At 54.6% G+C, this 22,633-nt stretch overlaps 1 protein-coding gene across 3 annotated transcripts in view; it reads left to right on the top strand.

Annotated features, from left to right (window-relative positions):
• The first annotated feature begins 5,137 nt into the window (after positions 1-5,137).
• ZMAT4 (zinc finger matrin-type 4) overlaps positions 5,138-22,633 on the top strand; it is a 71,400-nt gene continuing 53,904 nt past the window's right edge. The window contains exon 1 of one of the 3 annotated variants that reach the window (XM_072846268.1): positions 5,138-5,543. In XM_072846268.1, coding sequence (XP_072702369.1) covers positions 5,289-5,543 — 255 coding nt within the window. In that variant the 5' untranslated portion in view covers positions 5,138-5,288. The remainder of the gene's footprint in view (positions 5,544-22,633) is intronic. The other 2 variants (XM_072846266.1, XM_072846267.1) reach the window with 2 other exon arrangements.

The following is a 22,633-nucleotide window of genomic DNA, read 5'->3' as shown; positions in this document are numbered from 1 at the left end:
AAGCCTCTGGGTACCAGGGCAGATGTGTTTAATTGTCCTTGCTGCTCTCCGTGCACTGCAGGGCCCCGATTCAGCGGGTGCGTCGGTCAGTTTGCTGCCCCGGGGCTGGAGGCTCCCTGTGCAGCCGGACCCACGCGGTGCCGCGGCTGCGTACTGCACGAGGGCTGTTCCTTTGGCACCGCTGCGGGGGGCTTGGCTCCCTGCGCACCCCGAGGCTTATGCCAATTAATTGCTGACCAGATAACAGGTCTGTATTTTACTGGTGGTTGAAAAATATTTTGCTGAACGGCCCTGTGGGGTGATAGTTGCTGTACCACGTGCTTGCTACGGACAGCGCTTAGCTCGGCCTTTGGGAGGAAGCAGGGCTGGTAGAAGAGGCAAATTAATCAATGTGACTGCCCGCCAGAGTCAAATTAGAGATTAATGGATTTTTTCTTTGTGGAAGGAAGATCTTTTCTTTTTCTTTTGCTACATTTTTATGTAGTGTTCCCATAAAAAACAGAAGGAATCTGAAATATTTCATAGCCGTAATGTGTGGAGAGGAAGGGTAAGCTTCCTCTGGGTGAGGAGGTTGGATGGGAAATTCAATTATTCACTCAGCTGCAGGGCTGTCGGCGTCTACCTGCAAGCAAAGGAAGGTTTGTGCCTCCCTCTCGAGGCAGAGAGTAACTGATGCCCTGATGGGATTTTTAGCGAGGGCTGTGCACGCTCTGGTTCTGGGCGGCCTCTGGCAGCAAGGACATGTGGTGATGAGGTATGAGAGCAAAGAGGTCTCCCAGACAGTGCCCACTGACGGCAACAGGCTGGACCTGGCCTGACCAGGCTACTCCGAGGGGGACAAATGCCCTTGCTGGCTCAGGGTGTGTCGACAGCCGCTGAGGGCTTGCAGCCTGTGCGGGATCAGGCTGTGCGTGCTGGCGAGTGGCCTCCCCGTGCAGGTGGCACGTGCACACCTCGAGAACCCGGCCCAAGATGTCAGTCAGACTGTTTCCTTCCTAGCCGGCGGCAGCTTGGCGACTTCACTCATCTGTCTTGATCTCCTGCTTCCCAGAGGCGCCGGACGAGGCAGCGCAGCCTGTCCAGAGCCTCTCCCGGGAGGAAATGGCCCCGCTTTGTGCTCTGCTTTGTTCTGTGGCTGTGGTAACCTCTCCTTCTTTGGAGATTAAGATGTTAAAGAGCTTTTGAAAATGATCAAACCCTTCAGCTTCACTACTGTGATTAATCAATCACAGCTGCTGCTTTACAGCTCCATGTTTTGATGCGTTTCAGGTTGTTCCAAAGTTAGCCCAGCTCCGGGCCAGTAAACACATTCCTGAGCCCTGTCAGAGTGCTGGGATGGAGCAAAAGCTGAATTTCCAGTGCTGCACTTTGTTCAAAGCCAAGGCTGCCCAAGTCTGTCGGGGAGAGCCATGGGGCAGCCTGTTTGTTTGGCACAAGGGAGGGCAGTAACAAATTACTCATTCTCGCCGTTATTTTCTGCAAAAGAGAGTGCTGCTTGGAGGCGTTTTTGTCCAGGGAGCCTTGTGTGGGCCCCCCGGAGCTGTGCCGTGCTGGCGTGTGCCATGCTGGCATGCCAAGCCGCTGCCACAGGGATGCGGCCAGGCTCTCGGGGAGCGTTTGGGGCCCCAGGGAGAGGAGAGGTTCCTGGTCCCCACGTGGTAAGAGCAGCCTCTGCACGGCAGGCATGCTTTCTCCTGGCCGGTGGGGACTGCGTGGCGGGGAGCCATACCACCTGCTCCTCAGCGTTTGGTTATCTCCGTTCATTTCTCCGCCGAGAGTGCAGAGCTCGGTCTCTGGACTGGCCTGGGGTTTCCCCAGCTGCCTGTGTTTGGGGTGATGGGGTGGTCTGGTGTCGCAGCTGTATCAGCAAGGCAGCTGAGTGCCCCCGAAGCCGCCGCTGGACGCTGGCACAGAGCTTCTTCCAGCAATGGTGTGGAGTGTGGACACCCTCATGTCCCTTTCTGGTGGCTGGGGAACAGGCAGCGTCCCGAAATGCTCACTCACATGGGTCAAGGAGTCACAGGCGAACGTGAAGAAAGGCAGCTAGTGCTCTGCGACAGACTGGGTGAGCGTGCTAGATGGTGAGAGGGTGCACCTTAAAAAAATTCAAAGGATTTATTAATTTGCAAGTTATTTCCAACAGTTCTTGTGCCGATGCTGCCATTACAAGGGAGCATGGGATGCTCCTGGGAATTATATAATCCTAAAAAAACAGTGAGGAAGAGATTTAAGAAATATCTCTTCCCTGGATGGCAGCTACATTATTGCAAACATTGCCTGATCTGCCCTTCTTAGCACTGAAGTATCTGAGGCTCCAGGTGGCAGCTCTAAGGAGTTTGTGTCAATTTTGGAGGCTTAGATGCATGGCTTAAATGCTCCTTAGCAGTTATTTTTTTTGCAGCTAAAGAACCAAGCAGGATCGTGAAGCATCACAGCTCAGATAGTTTGTAAAACTGCTGTCAAGGAGATTACGCTAGAAATGGAAAAATTGCTGGTGAAGTCTTTTTTCCCTTCTTTCTAATGTTTGTGTGATTGAATGTTTGCCGGTCACAAACGGTGTCCCCAGGGCTCTGTGTTGGGGCCAGTTCTGTTTACTATCTTTATCAATGATCTGGACGAAGGGATCGAGTGCACCCTCAGTCAGTTTGCAGATGACACCAAGTTGTGCAGGAGTGTTGATCTGCTGAGGGGAGGAAGGCTCTGCAGAGGGACCTGGACAGCCTGGATCGATGGGCCGAGGTCAATGGTATGGGGTTCAACAAGGCTCCGTGCTGGGTCCTGCACTTGGGCCACAGCAACCCCATGCAATGCTACAGGCGTGGGGAAGAGTGGCTGGAGAGCTGCCTGGCGGAAAAAGGACCTGGGGGTGTTGGTCAACAGCCAGATGAATGTGAGCCGGCAGTGTGCCCAGGTGGCCAAGAAAGCCAATGGCATCCTGGCTTGTATCAGCAATAGTGTGGCCAGCAGGACTGGGGCAGTGATCGTGCCCCTGTACTGGGCACTGGTGAGGCCGCACCTCGACTGCTGTGTTCAGTGTTGGGCCCCTCACACCCAGAGAGACATTGAGGGGCTGGAGCGTGCCCAGAGAAGGGCAACGGAGCTGGGGAAGGGTCTGGAGCACAAGGCTGATGGGGAGCAGCTGAGGGACCTGGGGTTGTTCAGCCTGGAGAAAAGGAGGCTGAGGGGAGACCTCATCGCTCTCTACAGCTGCCTGAAAGGAGGGTGTGGAGAGGTGGGGGTTGGTCTCTTCTCCCAGGTAACAAGTGATAGGATGAGAGGAAATGGCCTCAAGTTGTGCCAGGGGAGGTTTAGACTGGATATTAGGAAATTCTACTTCACTGAAAGGGTTATCAAGCATTGGAACAGGCTGCCCAGGGCAGTGGTTGAGTCCCCATCCCTGGAGGTGTTTAAAAGCCGTTTGGCTGAGGTGCTTAGGGACATGGTGTAGTGGTGGTCTTGGCAGGGTTAGGTTTACGGTTGGACTCGATGATCTTAAAGGTCTTTTCCAACCTATACGATTCTGTGATTCTGTGAATGTGACTTGAAGTCCATTTCACCACCTAGGTGAGGCTCCAGATAGCTGGTAGCAGAAGTGCAGCAGTGTGGCTCAGCCAGCTACTTTGCACAAACAAAATCCCGGAGACTGTCTGCAAAGTATATTTAATAGAAACAAATCAAACTAAATGGACTCATTTCTTAAAGGTACTCCGGACACGATCCCTCAGTGAGCATCAGCCATAGCTGACCTGTAAGTGCCTGGAGACCTCTCACCCAGGGTACCAGTCACATTTTGATATTAGCGTGTGTGTATGCAGCATACGCTTGCCAGTAAGGCGTATTGCTTAAGATACAGCATTTTTATCAGGCTCTGGCAAAGGTGATAGCTAGACGGGAGAGGTCTTTCGTGAGAAAAGGGGGAAGCCTGTAATCGCTTTGATTAGCCAAATGTTCAGAAGGGGAATGAAGCATGCTTGGTTTTACCTGGCTTTGGAAGTGAAGGCATAAAGGAGGCCTTCCACATCTCAGCATGCAAGATGAGTGTCGCCCAGTTCCTCCAGGGTGCAACCCTCTATTGCCTTGAGCTGCAAAGACCTTTGAGGCATCTCCCCTCCACTGCAGAGACCCAGTACCCTCATCCCTGCTGAGAGACGCTGTGGGAACAGAGGCAGGCGGAGCAGAGCCAGATTAACTGCCTTTCTCCTTGTTGTTTGCAAGCGCATCACAGGCTGGAAACGTCACCTCGCAAGGCTTGGAGCACAACCTCTCTCTGCTCCATTGCGTCCCCATTTCTTACCTAACCTGCAAGTCGTAAGGCTCATGTGTTGGCAAATGAGGTGCCTGCCAATTCAGCAAAGCTGGGACAGAAACCCTCTGCGGTACCAAGCTGGTCCTCGCCCTCCTTATTTCGTTATAAGCAGAAAGGAGGGCAGTGAGATGACATTGCCTCTGAAGTTTTGTGTTGGCAAAGAGAAGGTGTATGGGATCGTGCTCATCTACACCCTGGTTTTCAGGACTTTCAGTCTGAACTCTGAAGTGGCTTTGCCTGGAGGATATCGTGCACAAAAAATAAGGGAAGTCCGCTCTCTTTCTAGATTCAGCTGTTACTGGATTTCAGCGTGGGGAGATCGGTTTGGCTTAAGCCTGGCTGTGCGTTGCAGACTCCTGGGCATGTGTGCGTGGTGCTGTATTAGGGATTGTCTCCTCATCGCGCGTGGTTTGCAGAGGTCTGCATCCCCCCGATTTCTCCTTTCCCTGTTTATCGCCTTGCCCTCCCCTGCTCTGCCCCTGCCCTTGGGCCCTTGTTCCTTGGCTTCTGCGTCCCATCAGTCCTGCCTAAGGGAGGCCGTGACTACCCTTTGGCTGAAGACGAACCCGTCCCGTTCCCTTCGGTATCTGCTCTCCTCTGGCCACTGCTTTGAGAAAGCTGTTCCCACCCTTCGTTCCCGCCTGGGGTCTTGCCTCCAGCCGTCCCTCGGTGCTGCGTGCGGCGGGTGCCCGCAGCGCGAGGCGTGCTCGCTCCACAAAGCCAGGGTATTAAAATAAGCGCGTCATCTGCAAAAGTATGACTCTGGAAGCAGACGCGTTCCCCCCGGAGCCCGTGATAGCCTTCGCAGCCTCTGCCCCGCAAATCAGATTTGCGCATCCCTGCGTTTTCGCAGCGAGGAAAGCCCCTCTCGGCCGCTCTGGCCCGGGCCGTGTCGGGGGGGCTCCGCCTCCCCAGCCTGCCGGGACCGGGGCCTGCCGCGGGCGTCGCCGCCGGGGCGGCTCTCGCTGCCGGTGGGAGCTGGATGCGGCGGGGGGCTGCGGGGCCCGGCGCAGCCCTGCGGAGCGCGGCGGAGCCAATCGCTGCTGCCCGGGGAGGAGCCGGCGCGGCGGCGGAGGCTCGCCCGGCGCCGTCCGCGCAGTTGGCCGGGGCCGCCGGAGAGCGGCGGGGAGAGCGGCGGCGGGGAGAGCGGCGGCGGCTCGGCTGGGCGCCTTCCCTGGCGGCGTCGCGGGAGCAGCTCGGCTGGCCTCGGCCCGCCGGCCCGGCCAGCGGCGCGAAGGTACCGGCGCGTCCCCGCCGGCGGGCGCCTCTGCGCGTTGCTCGGAGCTGTTGCTCGGAGTTGGCGGAAAGTTCACGGGAAAGCGGAGCCGTCTGATAACGGCGTCCGTGGGAGAGCGGCGGGAGGCGGCCCGCCGGCCGGCCGGGATCAGCTGCCGGGTGCAGCGGGGGCTTGCCCGAGCGGGGTTCGGCACCGCGAGCCCTGCTGCGGAGGGGCGGCCCCTGCTCGGGGCTCCCGCCCGGCGCCCGCTGCGGGGGAGCCGGTGTCTGCGCCGGCTGGGCGCGCCCGGCGGGAGGGGACCCGCGTACGGGGGGCGAGCGGGCCGGCCCCGAGCCGGGCGCTAGGATGTCTTCGCGGGGGAGTTCTCCCTGGCCGCTGCAGCCAGCTGCGAGGCGGCGGCCGCAGCCGGGCGGGCCCCTCGGCGCGGGCGGCCCCGTGCCGGACGCTCGGTGGAAACTCGGGGTGCTTTTACGGAATGGACCCTGGGCGGGCGTCCCCGCGGTCCGGCGCGGGAACGGGAGCTCCTCGGGCTGCGGGACGCGAGCGGGGATCCCTGCAGATGCAGGAAAACAAGCCTGTTCTCTCTGTCGTTTGGGAAGTTTGGAGAACTTCCCAAGTCGGCACCGCTTAGAGAGCAAAAGCCCGTTTGCAGGGAGGCAGCTGAGCGCGGGGGCTGGGGCTGCCGCCCCCGGGGACAGCCCTGACCCGGCTCACTGCAGCGCGCTGGGGCCAGCAGCTCCGGCCGGCGCGGCTGCTCGTCGCCGGCGAAGGGGGATCGGTCTGTGCATCTCCACGGGGCCGGCCGACCCCCTGTCTTGCCCTGGAGTCGTCCGTGGGTCTGGGAGCCTCAGCAAAGGCTGTCCCTTGCGCAGCACGAGCGGGGTGACTGCTGTTTTGGGCGGCGTGGAAGATATCTGGTACCTGACCCTTGAGCTGTCGGAATTGCTGGCGGTCCGTGTCCGTTGATGAGCGATACCAGACCGGGGCAGTGCCCCCTCAGTTCCTGATGTTAAACCTGCCCCGATCGCTGCCCTTCGGGCAGCCACACGCTCCTTTTGCTCTCTGCTGTTGGAGTGACCTTAGCGTGCGGTATTGGGTGAAGAACAAGGTTTGCAAAGCCTTGAGGAGACGGCTAAAAATCACCAGTTTGCATTTTCTGCATGAGATTGTGCTGTTGGCTCTCGCATGAGCACGTGCGATCCATCTGCAAAACACAAGCAACCGGCTCTGGGGTGCAAGAGGGGAGCAGGGGGACGCTGCTGGAGAGGGGCAGCGTGGAGGGGGGACGCTGGGCAGAGGAGTTTCAGCTTCGGGACTCTTGTCATTCCACAGGAAAGGGACAGTGACTTGGAGCATCTCTGGCCGCTTCTCCTTGCCCTGTGCTGTGGGGCAGGAAATGGCAGGGACTTGATAAGCAATTTTGTAAGAGGTATTTTGATAAAGGTTGCTAGACAGTGACTCATCTACTGAAGGAAGGGACAGGAGGGAGGGGCAGCACAGGAGCTTTCCAGAGAAAATCGGGGGGAAAGACCCATTTTTAATCAGAAACAGGAGGACAGGAATCCTTTATTACTCCCAGAGCAGTGTAGACCTGTCGATTACAAACCTCCTAATCCCAGTGCCCCCTGCATCTGCTTCCTTCCATGGGGAGGATCCTGCCTTCTGACCACATCCTGGGGTGGGACTTCCAAAATTCGGATTGATTTCCACAACCGTTCCCCCCAATTGATTTTATCTGATCGTTCTTAGTCACTTCTGAGTCACTCCACATAATTAATCCTTGTCCCTATGTAGCAGTTTGCACCGCATTTCTGTGTACGTACCCGGCCGACTTGGGTGTGCATGTTTCGGAAGTCACTTCCCTTGGCTCTGAGTTGCACTGTCTTAACTTTCCTCCTGCATCCAGCCTTCCTCCCTCAGGCTTTTCTGCCCTGCTCTGCCCTCTCCTGTGCTGAAAAGCCCGGAGGAGGTGGAGTGCTGCTGCGTTTCCACTTTCCCAGGTGTGCTGTAGAGCACATACTACACCCCTGACAGGCCTCCCCAGCTGTTCACAGCATTGCTGACTAACTCTTCTTGAAAAGGTGTTGTCTATGCATGGAGGTGTTTTGCTGATGTTTGCCTGGATCTGGTTGATTTGCTGCTTCCAGTTTGCAAAGGAATTGGTGCAGCCAGTTGATCCTTGCTGGCTCGGCACCGTACTCCCAGTGTACTCCCAGCTTTCTCTCTGGGGAGCTTTGTGGTGTGGTGTATGGCACTGCACCACCTAACTCCCCCTCTTCGTGCCCGGAGATTTACCTGGGAACGCTGATGGCCAGTCTGGTCCAGCTACGGATTTATCACCCCTCCCTGCAGGGGTTTTGCTGTTGAGGGGCGGAAAAATCCCCAAACCCACCAACACACAGCCCTCCTCCCCCACGTCAGTGATCAAATGTAGACAATAATAGTGGGGATTTTTTGAGAATTACTCATTTGCAAGAAGCAACTTTTGACCAAAAGTCAGCATCTTTTTCAGACCCGTGAGTCTCTAATCTGACCCTTTTTCATTGCAAGGTGTTCTTCAGAGTTGGGAGGGCTCCCAGAAGCCCCTCGGAAATTGCTGCAGGGTCTGAGACAGCCAGGCAAGGCTGGGGCTCCTGGGGGTGGTCCCGGCTGATCCTTGCACTGGGTGGCCTGGGCACTGTTGGATCTGGGCGTCTTGCTTTATCTGGGTTAAGCTCCCAAGGAAAAAGGTGTGACTTGAGATCCAGAACTGGTTTGAGAGATCAGAACTGGGCCAATTTCTAGGCCAAAACGGGGCCGCTGGTGTTCCCAAAGGTGGATTTGGGTACAGAAACAGATGAAGGTCAAGGCTCCCACCTCCCTCCGTTGCACTGGTGCCTTCCTCCCCTGAACACCGAGGGAGTCGTCTCCCTGACGGCTGCCGGGCAGGTAGCAGGACTTAGGGAAGCTTTATTATTCCTTACAAAGTGTTTAAAAACAGCCCTTGCTGAAGAGTACCAGAGTTGCGTAGTGCAGGTGGGGCTGCCCCCAGGAATAGCAGCAGCTTCAGGAAACAAGGGGAAACCTCCACACCATGCCATCTTCTCCTCTGCAGAGAGCGTTTACTGTGTTTGCATCCACTGGTGGAAGGTTGAACAGAGCCAGGCTTTGCTGTATCAGTTTTGCAGCTGTGACCTTCAGGCAGCTTGTGGAAGAGGCTGGGGAGGCACTGGTTTAATGGGACGGTCCAGCTTTGCCCCTTCATTTCAGTTTTTCTGTAACTTTTGGGCGCTTTGTTGGCACCACACTGAACGTCCCCCGCCCTCCAGGGAAGGATGTGCCCAACGCTCCTTTCCAGACGTGCTGGGGTAGAGCGCAGGCAGTGCGCGGGTCGTGGGGCACCCGTGCCACCGTGCGCTGCTGAAGGCTCCTTCTGCCCTGGCCAGGACACGGCAGAGCCCGATGCCCAAAGGGCGTCCTGCTCCTTTCTGCAGCGTACTTGAGCAATTTGGTTAAGTGGGTGCTTATCTATAGGCATATACGTGGGTAAGTTTAAAAAGTCAAGAGGAATTAAATACATATTTTTCTGGGCTGTGGCTTATGTGGGAGCTGTGTTTAGGAAAGCAAAGGGGTTTCCAGGGTCGCTCGTGCTCCGCTGTCTGCTCATGCCTGCTCAGCCTGGCTCTTGCACAAGAGCATTTGGGTCTTCGCGTTTCTGGTCACCTTGCAACAGACATCGGTGGTGATTTCTGTTTTCCCTGCCTTTGTGCCTCGTTCTGCTGACAGCTGCATTTCTCCTCAGCTCGGAGGTGTGAACGCTTCTACCTGCCACCACCTTCTGCTCCTGCAGAGCAGGGAGATGGCATTTTGCAGGGGACTGGGGGGGAGCCATGCCATTCGCTTCTTCATTTATTAATTAGAAAGAAATAAAGTTGCAGAGAGATCAGATTTTGAGAAAGACCCAGAGTTCCAAAATGCTCCCAGAGGATAGATCCCTAATTGCTCTCTAATTGCATTAGAGTTTAATTTGTTGTTGTTTTTACTGTAATGTTCCCATTTTTCTCGACAGTTTGCTTTGTTCCATTAACTAGAAATGGCTGGAGATGAATATTCTCAATATTAAAACTTGCCTGTTGTGCAATGCTTGACAGCTTTTAGGCCTTTAATGTGCTGGCAGGGGACGCTGGTGGCTTACCCTGCATTGGCTGTCAGACTCTCAGTGTAGGGGAATTCACGCGTGCAGCGCAGCGTTTGTCCCACGACAGCATTTTGCCTGTATGGACAAGGTTCGGTCCTGGGATTTTTTGCAAGAATTCGCAGATCTGGTGACGCCAAGTCAAGGGTCTGTTGGCCTGTGAGTGAGGTAGGGTCGGTGTCCCCAGGCTGCGTTGCTGCAGGCGCCTGTGCGGGCAGTCGCTTGGCCGTGCACCGCTGCGGGGTCTGGGCGGATGGGACGGCTTGCAGGGTGCTGCCTCGTGCTGAGCAGAGGGTGGGGATGCAGCAGAAGGGAGAGGGCTTGCGCTGGTGGCGAGGGGCTTGCTTTTGAGCTGGGCATCGCTTTTGGAGGGAGGTGGTGGCTGCAGGAGGGTGCCCGGTGGGCGGCGAGGGCTGCCGTGGGGGAGCGCCGTGTCCCACCTGGGGGTGTGCGCTGGCTCCAGCCCTGTCCCCCCTCGGCATCTGCGGGATGAGAGGGAAATTGGAAGGCGAGCGGTGGTTGCTGTCCTCCTTCCAGGACACGACAAAAAGCTGAGCCAAGCTCACCCCAGAGCGGCTCATGAGCAGCAGCACTTCAAAGGGCTTGCTTAATCCATTTCTTCAGAGCACGGAGGGGGAGCAGGTCTGGAAATGCAACCGGGAAGCTTCAAAAAGGGCTTTCAGGAGCTTCATTTGGAAAGCGATAGGGGAGAAGAATATCACTCCTCTTAATTCCAAAGCAGAAATAGATTGATTTTGTATTGTTAAAGGGGAAATGGGGTAGAAGATGTAGTTAAGCTTGGACCTGCTTCTTCTCAATACGTGTTTGTTGGTGAAACAAATCTTCAAGGTGGGAGAGTATAAATAAACCTTTTCAGTATATCAGCCTCTGCACTTGAGGCCCTAGAGGTGTCACCTGCCTCCCGCTTTGATCTACTTGATTATATATCACATACATATTACTTGTGTGTGTCTCACACGGGGTACCTGAACAAGGCCCTGGCTGCCCATGAGCTGGGTTTGATGGAGCTGCACGTGCGGCTCTCAAAAATCGGTATCAACGCTAGGAGACACAGGGAACTGCACTGTGAACTTAAAACTGTTCCTAAATTTGATCCAGCCGCTTAAAAACAGCGGGCGGACTTGGTGGCAAAGTGAGACATTGGTATTTAAAGCTGTCTTGAAGGATACAGCCACAGACGTGACACCCAGCAGCTAGCTGTGAATACGAGGCACACACTGGTTTCAAAATTACATAAAGAAAATGGGAAAAACTCTGAGCGTTGGATCTGCAGCACCCAGAGTGGCTTGTCAGAAACCCCGGGAACAGGATGGAATTGAACACCCACTGCTTTTGAAGCTGTAAATTAATCGGTTAAACCCCTGTTGTATGGGATGCTGTGCAAGCTCCTCTGTTGTTTGAAATATAATAAGCACATGTGAGCTGACGGTATTGGTAAGAGAGGCAGAAACTGGAGCGGCCTCTGTGCACGGCTGAGGTGTTGAGGCTGGCATGGCGCGGTGCAGCGCAGCCAGCCCGAGCCCTGGCATTTGACCCAGATCGCAGCGTGGAGGTGCTGCCTGTCGCACCCGTGCCTTGAAACGCCCTGGGGTCCGTGGACGTGCCCGTGCACTCTTGGTGAACAAGCGGGAGACTGGCATGATTACTGGGATTTTTCCTTCCCACTGTGCAAAAAATAAGTTGAAATGTTGGTGTGCACACGCACGCCCCGGCGCGTCGGACGGCCGAGCAGGCTCCGCGGTCGGGTCTCACGGTGGCAGGGCGGCCGCAGAGCCGGCATGGGCCTTCGCAGCCCGGGCCCCTCCTGTGGCCACGCCGGGTGCGTGGGAGGGGGTGGCCGAAGCCACGCTGGGATCGCGACGGACTGCGCTCGGTGCTCGCCGGCGGCACTTGTGTTCCCACGGTCAGAGCTGGGCTGAACCCCGGGAGCGTTTCACCTGCTCTCGGCCGTAACCGTGCACCACGGGACGCTGGTGCTTTCCACATCCCCGCTTACCACCTCTTTGAGCTTTACAGAGTCTTGGCTTCAGTGACGGCACGTGGCAGAGAGTGCCAGAGTTTAGCTTGACTTAAAATGAAAACTAATGCATCAATTTTGTGTTTTCCACCCTACAATGTCACTGGTGAAAGCATCAAGATGATAACTGTGGATCCAACTGCTCATTTGAAAATATTAAGCAATTATACAAGTTTATGACAATATTATTTCCTGCCACCAGAGATACTTCATGATACTACTAATTGTAGCAATAATAAATCTGTCTAATTTTCAAGCACACGACTGTAGTTCACAGGAGCCTGGCAGTGACGGGAGCCATGCAGAGTGTGGGGACCTGTTATTTTCTCTCTTTAATTGTCAGACCTTTTTACTGTGATTTCTGCGTGCCGTGCTGACGTGAAGAGGCGCTGGCTGCGGCCCCCCACGCTCCGCAGCGCTGCCGGCGGCACCGGTTCCTCATGGTGCAGGCTGAGGGTTCATGGGGGATCCCCCACGTGCGGGGACGGGTAGTGCTTGGACGGGGTGTGAAGACAGAGGGACGCGAGGAGCTGCTTTGCTCCTGAAACGGCTCTGAAACCGGGCAAGAAATGACATTGCAAAGCAGGAAGGAGCCAAGTTCTCGGTGCCATCTATAGTTATCTTCGCTAATTCATGGTTATGAAGCTCTTCAGGAGTTTCACAGTCTCTTTCTGCAATGCAGGCTGTTTCAGGCTTTCTCAAATTACCAAGCTCTGTTGCGGTTTCAGAGCGAGCTCTGTTGCTGTTTGTGCTGAGGAGGTCATGGGGCTGTTTCGTATCATCTCTGCCAGCTGACGCAGATCATGGTGAACCCCATTACATTCAGTCTTCTCAGGAATAAGTCACGCTATGATGAGTGTTTCTTTCTCATCTGGCTCTGATTGTGCTTTACTTTGGGAATTTGGTGTTACCTGATGAATGCTTTCCTGTTTCTAGGAATCCTGTACTGCCAGGTCTTGACCTCTTTGCTTCTGGTAGGTGGTATAACGGAGGCATCTCTTCAGTCTGCTTTTTTGGAGAAGTCTGCACCTTTTTAGAAGTTTTGGATCTGCGTGTGCATCATGCAAAGGTGTTTTCCCACGCCTGCCAAAGCACAGAGATCTTTTTGGTTTTGCAGAATATATGAAAAGCATTTTTCAGCCTTTTTTCCTCTCTAGCCAGAAAGGAAGGCTGATGGCCATGACTGAAGGATAACTTACAAACCCCACTTTGAAAACTGATGTTGTATGAAACACATTAACTTGTTTTAATGCCTTTCTGTTGCTTCTCGGTACCACAGAGGATGCCTAATAAATGCTGTAGGAATAGGAGTCCCCAGACTATGCAGAGAGAGGGAGACCTTTCCAAATCCTGGAGTCAGAGCCGATCTCTGAAAGGAGCAGTTGCTGCCCAGCCTGGAGCGTGCCTGACTCTGGCCGTTCTGCGATGGCAGTTTAATTTCTCACTGATGAAAATATAATAGTTTGCATTTCTGGAGACCCTTTCACACGCAGAGCTGGAGTTCTACAATGGGCATTGATGAACCATTTCTCATTGCTCATCTGTTGTTAAGGGAGAGGATAGTGGTGTGGTTTTCTTCCAGAGGGGAAAATGAAGCATGAATTACCCGAGTGGCTTGCTGACATGCTCCCAAATGCAAGGCAGGTCTGACAAAACTTAAAAGTCCAGCATGCTTCTGCTGCATGTGGATGAGCACGGGAGATGCTCCTGCTTCTTAGAGGAACACAAATGCAAACAAAAGAGGGGTTGTGTTTTTTCTCTTTTAAATCACGGACGGGCAAAGAAAAAGAAAAGGCTGTAGGAGGGATGTAAATGTTTTATGTTTTACTTAAGATAAAGCTCCTTGTTGTTTGCTGTTGCACACAAAGCTAATTGACAGATTACATGATAATGTGAAGAAGTATAATGAAATCTGCTGATACCCTTTAGAGGATGTGGAATTTGGATGTGCAATTAAATTAGGCCAGGGGTTTAGCTGTGCCATGCTAACTAGGAGATGTAGATACAAACCATTTGCATTCCTGGTGTCTTGTTTCTAAATCATTTCATTGATTACAAAAAGCTCTGCTATAGCAGGGGAGCTGTAGCTGAAGGGAACGGAGTCCATCAATCATTACAAGTAGGGAGGGTTCCTGGCCAATGCTGCTTGGCTGCCTCGGGGAGACCTGGACTCCCATAAATCCTCACCGGCTGGCATTCGGTGAGGCAGCTCCGGCTGGCAAATATCGGATGTGTCGCAGGCAGGAGGGGAGAGGAGCTCAGCCCACCCGCGGGAGCTCGGATGACAGGGAGGATAACCAGGAGCATCTCTGCTTCTGCTGTCACTAACTTCGTTAACCTTTGCTGGGCAGGGAGCTTTTAGTACTGCCGGCAAGCAAGCAGTGACGTTAAACTGATTTGGGGTTGGCGTTGTTGAGGCTGAAGCTGGTTCTGGTGCGAGGTGCTTTAGCTTGGCCAGCTAAACCGGCGTGCAGACTTTATCAAGGAATCCAGCATTAAAATAATCCCCCATCAGTGATGGACAGATTTGTTCTCCGAAGGCTTCTTCTAAGCTTGTTGCCACCTTACACGGCTTTGCCTCTTGGGTTTCTGGGCTGAAGCTGATAGGGAATGACAAGCCCTGATTATGCAAAGTTCCAGAGGCTACGAGCTGCAGGCACGGGATTCGGCTTGACTCGCTTCCTACTGTTTTGTACGTTATTAGGGAGCCACAGGAAAAAGTAGGTCCTGCTTAGCCAAAAATAAACGCCGTGTCCTGATTGTAATTGCAGAGAAAGGCTGCGTGGGAGCCACGCTCTGGCCTTACCCCTGCCTCGGCTCCCGCTGCAGCGCAGCCCTGGCGCCGACCCGCGGGGCAGGGACTGGGGCAGGGCCGCGGCAGCCCCCGACTTTCGGGGTGCCCGCAGCCTGGTGGTGCGGAGCGCGCGCCGGGAAGGCTCAGAGACTATTTATGCCTCTTTTTGTGAGAAACCACCGTTTCCATAGCAACCACGAGCATCACATGGGTAACCCTGGCTCCGCAGCGTGCGAGCCCGCAAGGCGCCTCGCCGCGCCCCGTGCTGCCGGCCCACGACGCCGCGCGGGGTCCCCGGAGTGATGCGGGGTCCTTGGGCAGCGCGGGTCCCGGAGAGGCCGGGGCAGCACGGTGCGAGAGCTGCCAGAAACGCAGCCCGGGGCGGCGGGGGCGAAGGTGGGAGGATTTAGAAGGGGAGGCGAGCAGGAGGGAAGGGAGCGGGCGCCAGGGCTGTGCCAGGCTCTGTGGGACCAGGCTTCCTTCCCCGGGTGGGCCTTGGCCGGGGCTTAGTCGAGGGGAGTCCGTTTCTGCGGGGCGGTGCCAGCAGCAGAGACGTCCCAGCCCAGGGCACCTGGCTTCTCGCCCACGCCAGCTCTCCGCTGGTCCCAGTACAAGCGGGTCCCTCCCCTCTGCCATCTGGCTGCATCAAGCCCTCCATCTCAGCCTGCAGCCTCTGCCCAAGCCTGCACGGGTCTGTTTCCACCCCTTCTCTCAGGAGCGTTTCTGGGCTGTCCCTGCTGCGTGGGGCCGAGCTGTGCCACCGGCCGCGTGGGAGTGAGCGCCAGAGCCCCGTCCTCGAAGAGTGCAGGATGCAGAACTGATGCCGAGGCACAAAATGCGATTGCTCTTCGTTCATTTCCCTCAAACTTTATTAAAGCAGTCACAATGTATCAATCTCCTTTTTAAAATGTATTTTTATTCAAGTCAGCACATGTTTGCAATTAAATCCTGCCACACGATGTAGTGTGACTAATTAGAACAATTCATGTGTATAACCGGCTACAAGTATTTGTAGGGAAGGGATGATGGTGCCGCTCTCAAAATTGCAGTGTAGCTCCCCTTAAACTTGGCAGCATCCTTCCTCCGTCACCCCCTGAGGCAACTTGTGGCACGGAGGGCTTGCTCTCTGCTGCATGCACAGGCCTTTCCTTTGCTCTCTCAGTCTCCGTGCCTGTAATTTCCTCGGCTCGCCCTTTGTTCCCACCTCAGGCAGAGGTAGGTCAGAAAGGCACGTGCTGGATTTTACGGCCACGCATAAGCTTGCATCTCCGCCATTTGCTCCCGTGCCCAGTGCGTGCCGTGCTGTGGCGTGGTGCTGGTTAGGGGATGCAGAGCACTGCCCACCCTGAGCCTTGGCTTTGCTGCCTGGAAGGTGTCACCCGCGCCTCGTGGCTTCCCCCTGGCCAGAGGGCACTGCTTTGCCTGACGTGTTTGTCAGGTTTTTTTCTTCCTTGGTTCTGCTGTTTATAAACGGTACCTCGGTGACACCGCTGAGGAGGTGGGAACATCTGGCAGCTCCCCCAGATCACAAGTCTCAGGGGAGTTCAGCGAGACATCCCTGGAGGGATCCTGCTCCCGCGGCTGAATCCCGCGCAGAGGACCGTGCAACCGGCCCCTCTTTCCGTGGGCCTGCTCTCGTGGGGCGTCTCTTGCCCTCTGCGTGGAGCAGCGCAGCGTGCTCCTGGCGCGGGGCAAGGAGCACCCACGCGGGTGCTCTCCCCCCCACGGCGTGGGAGCCGTGAGGCTCCTTTCAAAAACATCATCTCCATCCACTGAGAAGACACTGTTGCTGTCTTAAGTGTCCCTTTCCTAGTCCTGGCAAACATCACGGAGTAGGTCCCAGCAAAGGAGCAATTTGGCTGCTTACGCTGGGGGAAGCTGTGCAAAGTTGGGTGTTTGGGGTGCTCAGGTTGAGACTCTTGTCTGTGCTGAGGCTCCGTCTCCTCCGTGTTGCTCTCTGCAGCCTCTCCTCTGTGTTTTGACACATGCAGCAGACACGTGCAGGATTTCTCCTGCTCCCCAGCTCATGCCACACACAATCTTGTTCTGATTTTCAAGGCTCCAATAAAGCATGTCAAAATGCATCAAAGGCTGAATGCAGAAGTGAAGCAAATTGACTCTGGAGAGGATTTCAGGAATGGAGGGAGTAGGGAGATGGCAGATGAACCCCAAGCCAAACAAGAATTGCAGGGAAGGTGAAGTGTGGCAGAGATGGCAGATGTGCAGCACAGCTGGAGGGACATGGAGCATTTTTTGGTTTGGCAGAACAGGAAAAACTGAAAATAGCACGCATGTCTTCTGAGGACGTGGCTCGTAGCAAGCTCCTCATGGGTTGGGACCTCGCCAGCATCACCTCTGGGACGCAGGATTATCCGGGCTCCGTCACGTCGCTCGCTGGCAAGGGCCCTGTCCCACCTCCGCTGGGGCTGCGGAGGAGAGCACGTGAATTCAGGCGCTGGTACAGGCAGAGGCTGCAGATGCCACGGCTGCGAAATCGGCCTCTTGCAGCAGGCTCAGGGTGGGCTGCACGGGGTCCCGCCGTCACTGTGGGACGGGGCGTCCTGTCCTGGTGCTCTTCCCCGGGGAAAGCCGGCCGTGCGGTGCTGCTCCGAGGAGCTGCCCCGTCCCCTGCCCTTTTCTCTGGATAGCCGGCGGTGCTGTCTGCACTGGGAGCCTGTTGTGGTCTCCAGCGCCCAGAGCACTCCTTTCTCAAGACGATAAAAGCAGAAGGAGAACTGAACTCATGGAACAGGCTCAGCCATCCATCATGCTGATAGTGCTGGGAAATAAGGCACTTCAAAAGGCAGTATTTTGCATTTCTTCAGATGCCTTGTTGTAAGTGCAGTGACAGAGTTGCTGAAAGCACATTAATTATTAGTAAAGACTTTTTTTTCTTTTTATTGCAAGACAAATTAAACAACAGAAGAAAACAGGAAGTGTTACACGAGATGTTAATCCATGGGAGAGTGACAGCAGCAAAAACCACAAATAATTCATAACATGAAAATCAGGACATTTAATTTTTGGCTTGTTATTTGTGTTTGGCATTCACGCACGTGCTCAGTTGCCACTTCCCTGGTGCTCCAATACGGAGGTTTCGGAAGCTGTTAATTCTGGGACAGGTGATTAAGGCCCTTCAGAGCAAATTGGATAAGGGACCAGAAATTTTTTATTTTTTCTTGACTGGAAGAAACCGAGTTGCTGAATTCGGTGCTTTATCGTATAGCGCTCCTTGTCCTTGGTTGTACAATAGGAAAAGTGAACCTGTGCAGAAATTCCTGGTGCATCACCACAGGCAGGTGATGGAACGAGCGCCTCGGTGGCAGGGCTCAGGACAAGGCGTTCGAATCCCCGCGCGGGGCAGCCCTGGCGCAGGGCGAAGCACGCTGGCCTCTGCCCAGCACCACGGGGGGGCCAGACCGAGGGGCTGAAGTGCCCCAAGGTCTCAGACCCGTTGGTTAAATGATGATGCAAAGGCAGTTTTCTTGTATGAGCTGATGACCGTGGTGTGGCTGCTCAGGGTCCGTGCACACGTGGGAGTGACTTTGCCCCAGTGCTGTTGCAGGCAGGGAAGCGGGTCCGGGCTGTCTCGGGGAGAGCAGCCCTGCGCAGAGGGTGGCTGGGGGATGCTCCCCTAACCCTGTAGCAGTGTTTGGGGGTGGGCTGGGGGCGAAATTTGGCACTGAGAAGCAGTGATTTAAAAAAAATTTTTAAAAAGTTCAATCAGAAAGGCGGTAACGTAGCTGGAAGCAACCAGTGGGAGGCATGGCCAAGCGGGGTCGGTGGGAAGCAGTTTCCTTCCTGCGGGTGCTGGCGCTTTCGGCGGAGCGCAGCGAGGCAGTGCCCAGAGCAGGGCAGACGGACTCGCCTCTCCTGCTGGTGCTTGGACGTGTTGCACAGGTCGTTGCCACCTTCTGCTCCGAGGCCTCTGGGTGAGGAAGAGGCTGGGTGTGTGGGTCTGTGGTCGCGGCAGCTGAGTCAGCAACTTCTGGGATGTCTGCCTGTAACTTTTATCCTTGTACCTGAGGCACGTGTTGGAAAGTTTAGACAGCGGTTACCCAGGGACTTGGCTCTGATCTCGGATTTAGATCCTTCGTTTGCCGTCTCTATTTAACACGTCCCCTCCTGAGCCGTTGCTCTAAGTGCCGCGGGATCTGCGGCGCGTGCGAGCAGCGCAGGAGGAGCGTTTGGAAAAGCTGCAAGCTGTCTGGTTCTGTCAGCAGGCTGGTTCGGCAAGGGACGGTGCTGCATTTTCAAAATCCCCACCCTGAAATGATGTGAAGTCGTCTGCAGCTTCTCAGGGTTTTCATGGTTTTCTGCTTATTGTTTTCGAAATACAGAAATAATTGACAATGAAAAATACCAAAGGTAGCCTGTGAAGTGATATAAAAGGCAAAACTTGGAATTGGAAAAAACTCTGTCTTGTTCATGTTTGTCATGTAGTCTGGAACTTTTGCTACCGGTCGTGAATTTCCCGTTATTAGAAGAATTTCTTTTCCTATTCACTGAGCTCATTGCTCAATAAAAGGGGACGATGAACTTGATAACAGGGGTTATACAACAATAAAAATAGAAGCGGCTTGCTGAGGGAAGATTGCTGGAAAGAAGATTACAACAGTATTTATCAGAAACACGATGGGAAGTGTTTGCTAGCAGTGACTGCAGATTGTGCTTCTGCTCCTGCCTTGTGAGTGAGGACCCCGAGGGCTGTCGCAAGAGTCAAGGGCTGCTGCAGCTCACGCCCATCCAGCTGGCACTCCGCACCGAAGTGAGGTCCTGGAGCCGCTTTGCTGTCCTGGCTGGGTCTGGATTGCAAAAGCGTGTATTGCAGGGGCACTTCTGTCGCTCTCCTTTGTGACAGGTACACGTTCAGCACGTGTCGCATGTCCGGTGGGGTTCAGCTGGTGCGAAGCATATCCTTAAAAAGGAATTTGGCTTTGAATACGTCTCTGATGTCAATATGTGGATTGCTGTCCTCTAAAATTGAATGCAACTTACTTAGCATTTTTCTAGCAGTTGCCAAAAACTGGAGTCAGCCCCATCAAATGGATTTTCATTAAGCTGTTACAGTCACTGAAACTGCTGAGAAGAATCGTAGCCATATGGCACAAGGTATTTAAAATGAAGTCTCTTATGACACGGTTTGCCATTCCTGGAGATGCTGAGCTGACACGTGCAGAGGTTACTGATCTGAAGTGGGGAGGGGGGTGTCAACACTGGAGTGCCAGCGCAAGAGGCAATAACAAACCCCACTGGAAGGAGACAAAGCGGTCAGCGTTTGTGTTGGAGGCCCCACCGTTCACGTCCCCACCTGAGGAGGAGACCAAGAGTTTTAGATATTTAGACCTTGGTGTGCAGACCAAGGGCTTCTGCTCAGCTCAACAGTTCGAGTCCAGCTGGCAAGGCTGCGAATCGCACGTTAATTCTTCAACTCTCAGCAAGAAAAGCCTCTGGGAGCACGCGGGGAACATGTCCCTCCTTGGTCAGCATCTGTGGTTCTCCTCAAGCGTCTCAGAGGCATGTGGTGCTTTGCGGCCATGACGTGCTGAACGCTGCTGGCTGGTGGTGGTGGTGGAGAAAAGCCCCCCTTCCACTCTGCTTTGTGACAAAGGCAGGCTGCATAGTGAGCGTCAGCCAAAGGCTAGTCAATTCTACGAGCTGTTAGGCACTTGTAGGCAGGGAGAGTCAGAGTGGAATTAAGTGATTAGAAATATATAAATAGTAATTGCTTATGAACTCCCTTTATGACACTTGCGGGCGGAAGTTAATAAATCTCTGCTATGATTGACCCACAAAATGATAATGCAGAGTGTATCTGAGACAAGACAAAAGGGGGGGAAAAGGGAGCTTTTCTGGAGCAGGAGGAAGCACTGTTTTTAGGTCAGGTACCCACACAACAAAGCCGTTTTCTCTTTCCCAGGGCTGCATGTCGAGTCTGCCTCTTGCTGCAGAGGGGAGCCCTCGCAGTTGTGCAGGATGCCATCAGCAGGCTGCCTGCGGTCGCCTCGCTGCGGTTACAGCATCTCTGTACCGATCCCTTTGTAGGAAGCAGACAGGCCCCTCACTTGGTTCGTGCGTTGGAAGGGGGTCTCTGCACAGGTCCCCAGGGAAATATCAGCCCTGGACCTTTCCTACGGTCTGCATGCAAGACCAGCCGGTGGCACCCTGGGGACGGTGGCAGTGAGAGAGCCTGCTTTAAAACACATGGCATGGCGAGATGCACGTTCATGCATTCATTTCACTGCGTATTACCTTGACATCCTTTTGATGTACTGCTCTACATCATTTACTGCTCATGTTATCTTAGAAAGGAAAACAGAAGAGTACAGAAAAAAAATATTTTTTAAGAAAAGCAAAGGAACCAGCTAACAGTCACCAAACTTAAAAGCTTTATTCGGAGCCAGCAGGTTGCACCAGCTGAGTTTAAAGTGTCAGTCCTCAGGAAGGGACTCTGGGAAGGCAGGCTGTATGGGGGCTCTCCAGCAGCAGAGAGACAATTAGGAGGCTGCTGAGATGGGGAAGAGACTTTTGCTCTTCTGTTGCATTTGTGTGGGACAGGTAAAAGTCCGTTTTCTCAAGTCAATAGCTGGTACTTGAGTTTAAACTTGTTCTTAGGCTGTCTGGGTTTTAGTGGCAGCTTCACAAGGGTCACTTGTATAAATGGGTGCTGGTAGTGGATTGCTTGTGTGGAAATCTTCCTTGCTAAGGTGAATCTATTATTTTTGTCAAACCCTTCATAATAAGTTTTGCCCAAAGCAGTTATTGTTACCAGAGCTTTCTAATTATTTTAAGTAGCCAAGCTTACATATGCTTGAATCCTCTCTACCCTAATATATTCATGCAAAAGCATGAAGGAGGCTTTGGTTCCATTTATTCTCCTGTTCCCCCTAATCCCCATCCCTCACTCCTCTGCCTCGCTGTCCTTTGCATTGCTATTAAAAAAAGCAATGCATGCAAAAACAAGCAGTGAACCCCCTTGCCAGGACCCTAAGTATGAGGAGAGGACACTCTGTTACGTTTCTGCTCCCTGACAAGGGGACTCTGACATCCTGCAAGCTTTAGCGATCCTGGGCTTGCTGCACTTCCCAGGGGCACGGAGGGCTTTCGGGGAACCATGATCTCCTTGCAGCATCACTGCTCGCTTGTGCATCCAGTGCTTGAAGCCAAGCAAAAAGACCTGGTCCCCGAACAGCACCGGGGGGAGAAGGGTTGCCCCGTCCCGCGGCCAGCTGTTCAACGAGAGTGCGGCAACTCGGAGACAACAGTGGGACCCGACAAGCTGCTTGAGGAGGTCAAAGCAACCTGGTGCCTGGCTGTCCCGCTGCGGAGAGCGGGGCAAAGGCAGCCAAGAGCTTCTCCTTGCTGAGATGCTGAAGTGACGGCCGGGCAGAGCAGCGTGGTCCCGCTGGCGGCGAGGATGCACCCAGTTCTGGGAGCGGGGCAGCTGTTGCCCCAAGCCACAGCTACGGGGTTTGCTGCGTGGGTAAGGGAAGGGACGTGGCGAGCGGTAGCTCTTCCTTCGGGAGATGTGCTGGGGGCACCGGGCATGCGTGGCTGAACGCTGGTCCCGTGTGAAAGGTGTGGAGCAGGTCGGACCACGTGTGGTGGTAGGAAGAGACAGTTGCAGTAAAAAAGAGCCTGAGCCAAAGCCAGCGAGGGGCTGAGTCAGCCCTTGGTGGGACCCTGCGGGTGCTGGCATTTTGGTGGGTACCACTTGTGCTCCCGAGTCAGAGCAGAGTCATTACCAGGTGCCCGCGCTGGCCGAGAGCTGCCGGGTGACCTTAGCCAAGGGCCTGTGGCCGCCCCGAGCGGGGCAGCGGCAGAGCTCACGCGCTGCGGCCGAAGGGGACGAGCTGCGTTGCGGTGGGGATTTACTGTTCGTTAAAACTCTGCTTTCCACGGCCTTGTACAGCAGGGTGGGACCCGCCGGTACTGGAGTCACCTGCAGGGATAGCACCCTGGGGATGCTCCTGTCGCGTGCAGTCTGTAACCGTGCTCTTGATGCGTTACTTGGGGGTCTGCCATCCCAGAGAGGCTTTATTAGATAACTTGAATAGTTATCCATGAATCACGCTGCATAACCT

Source organism: Ciconia boyciana, chromosome 25 (assembly GCF_034638445.1).
Source record: "Ciconia boyciana chromosome 25, ASM3463844v1, whole genome shotgun sequence".
NCBI lineage: Eukaryota > Metazoa > Chordata > Aves > Ciconiiformes > Ciconiidae > Ciconia > Ciconia boyciana.
The sequence above is the reverse complement of the archived record's forward strand: the minus strand, read 5'-3'. Positions and strand labels throughout refer to the sequence as shown.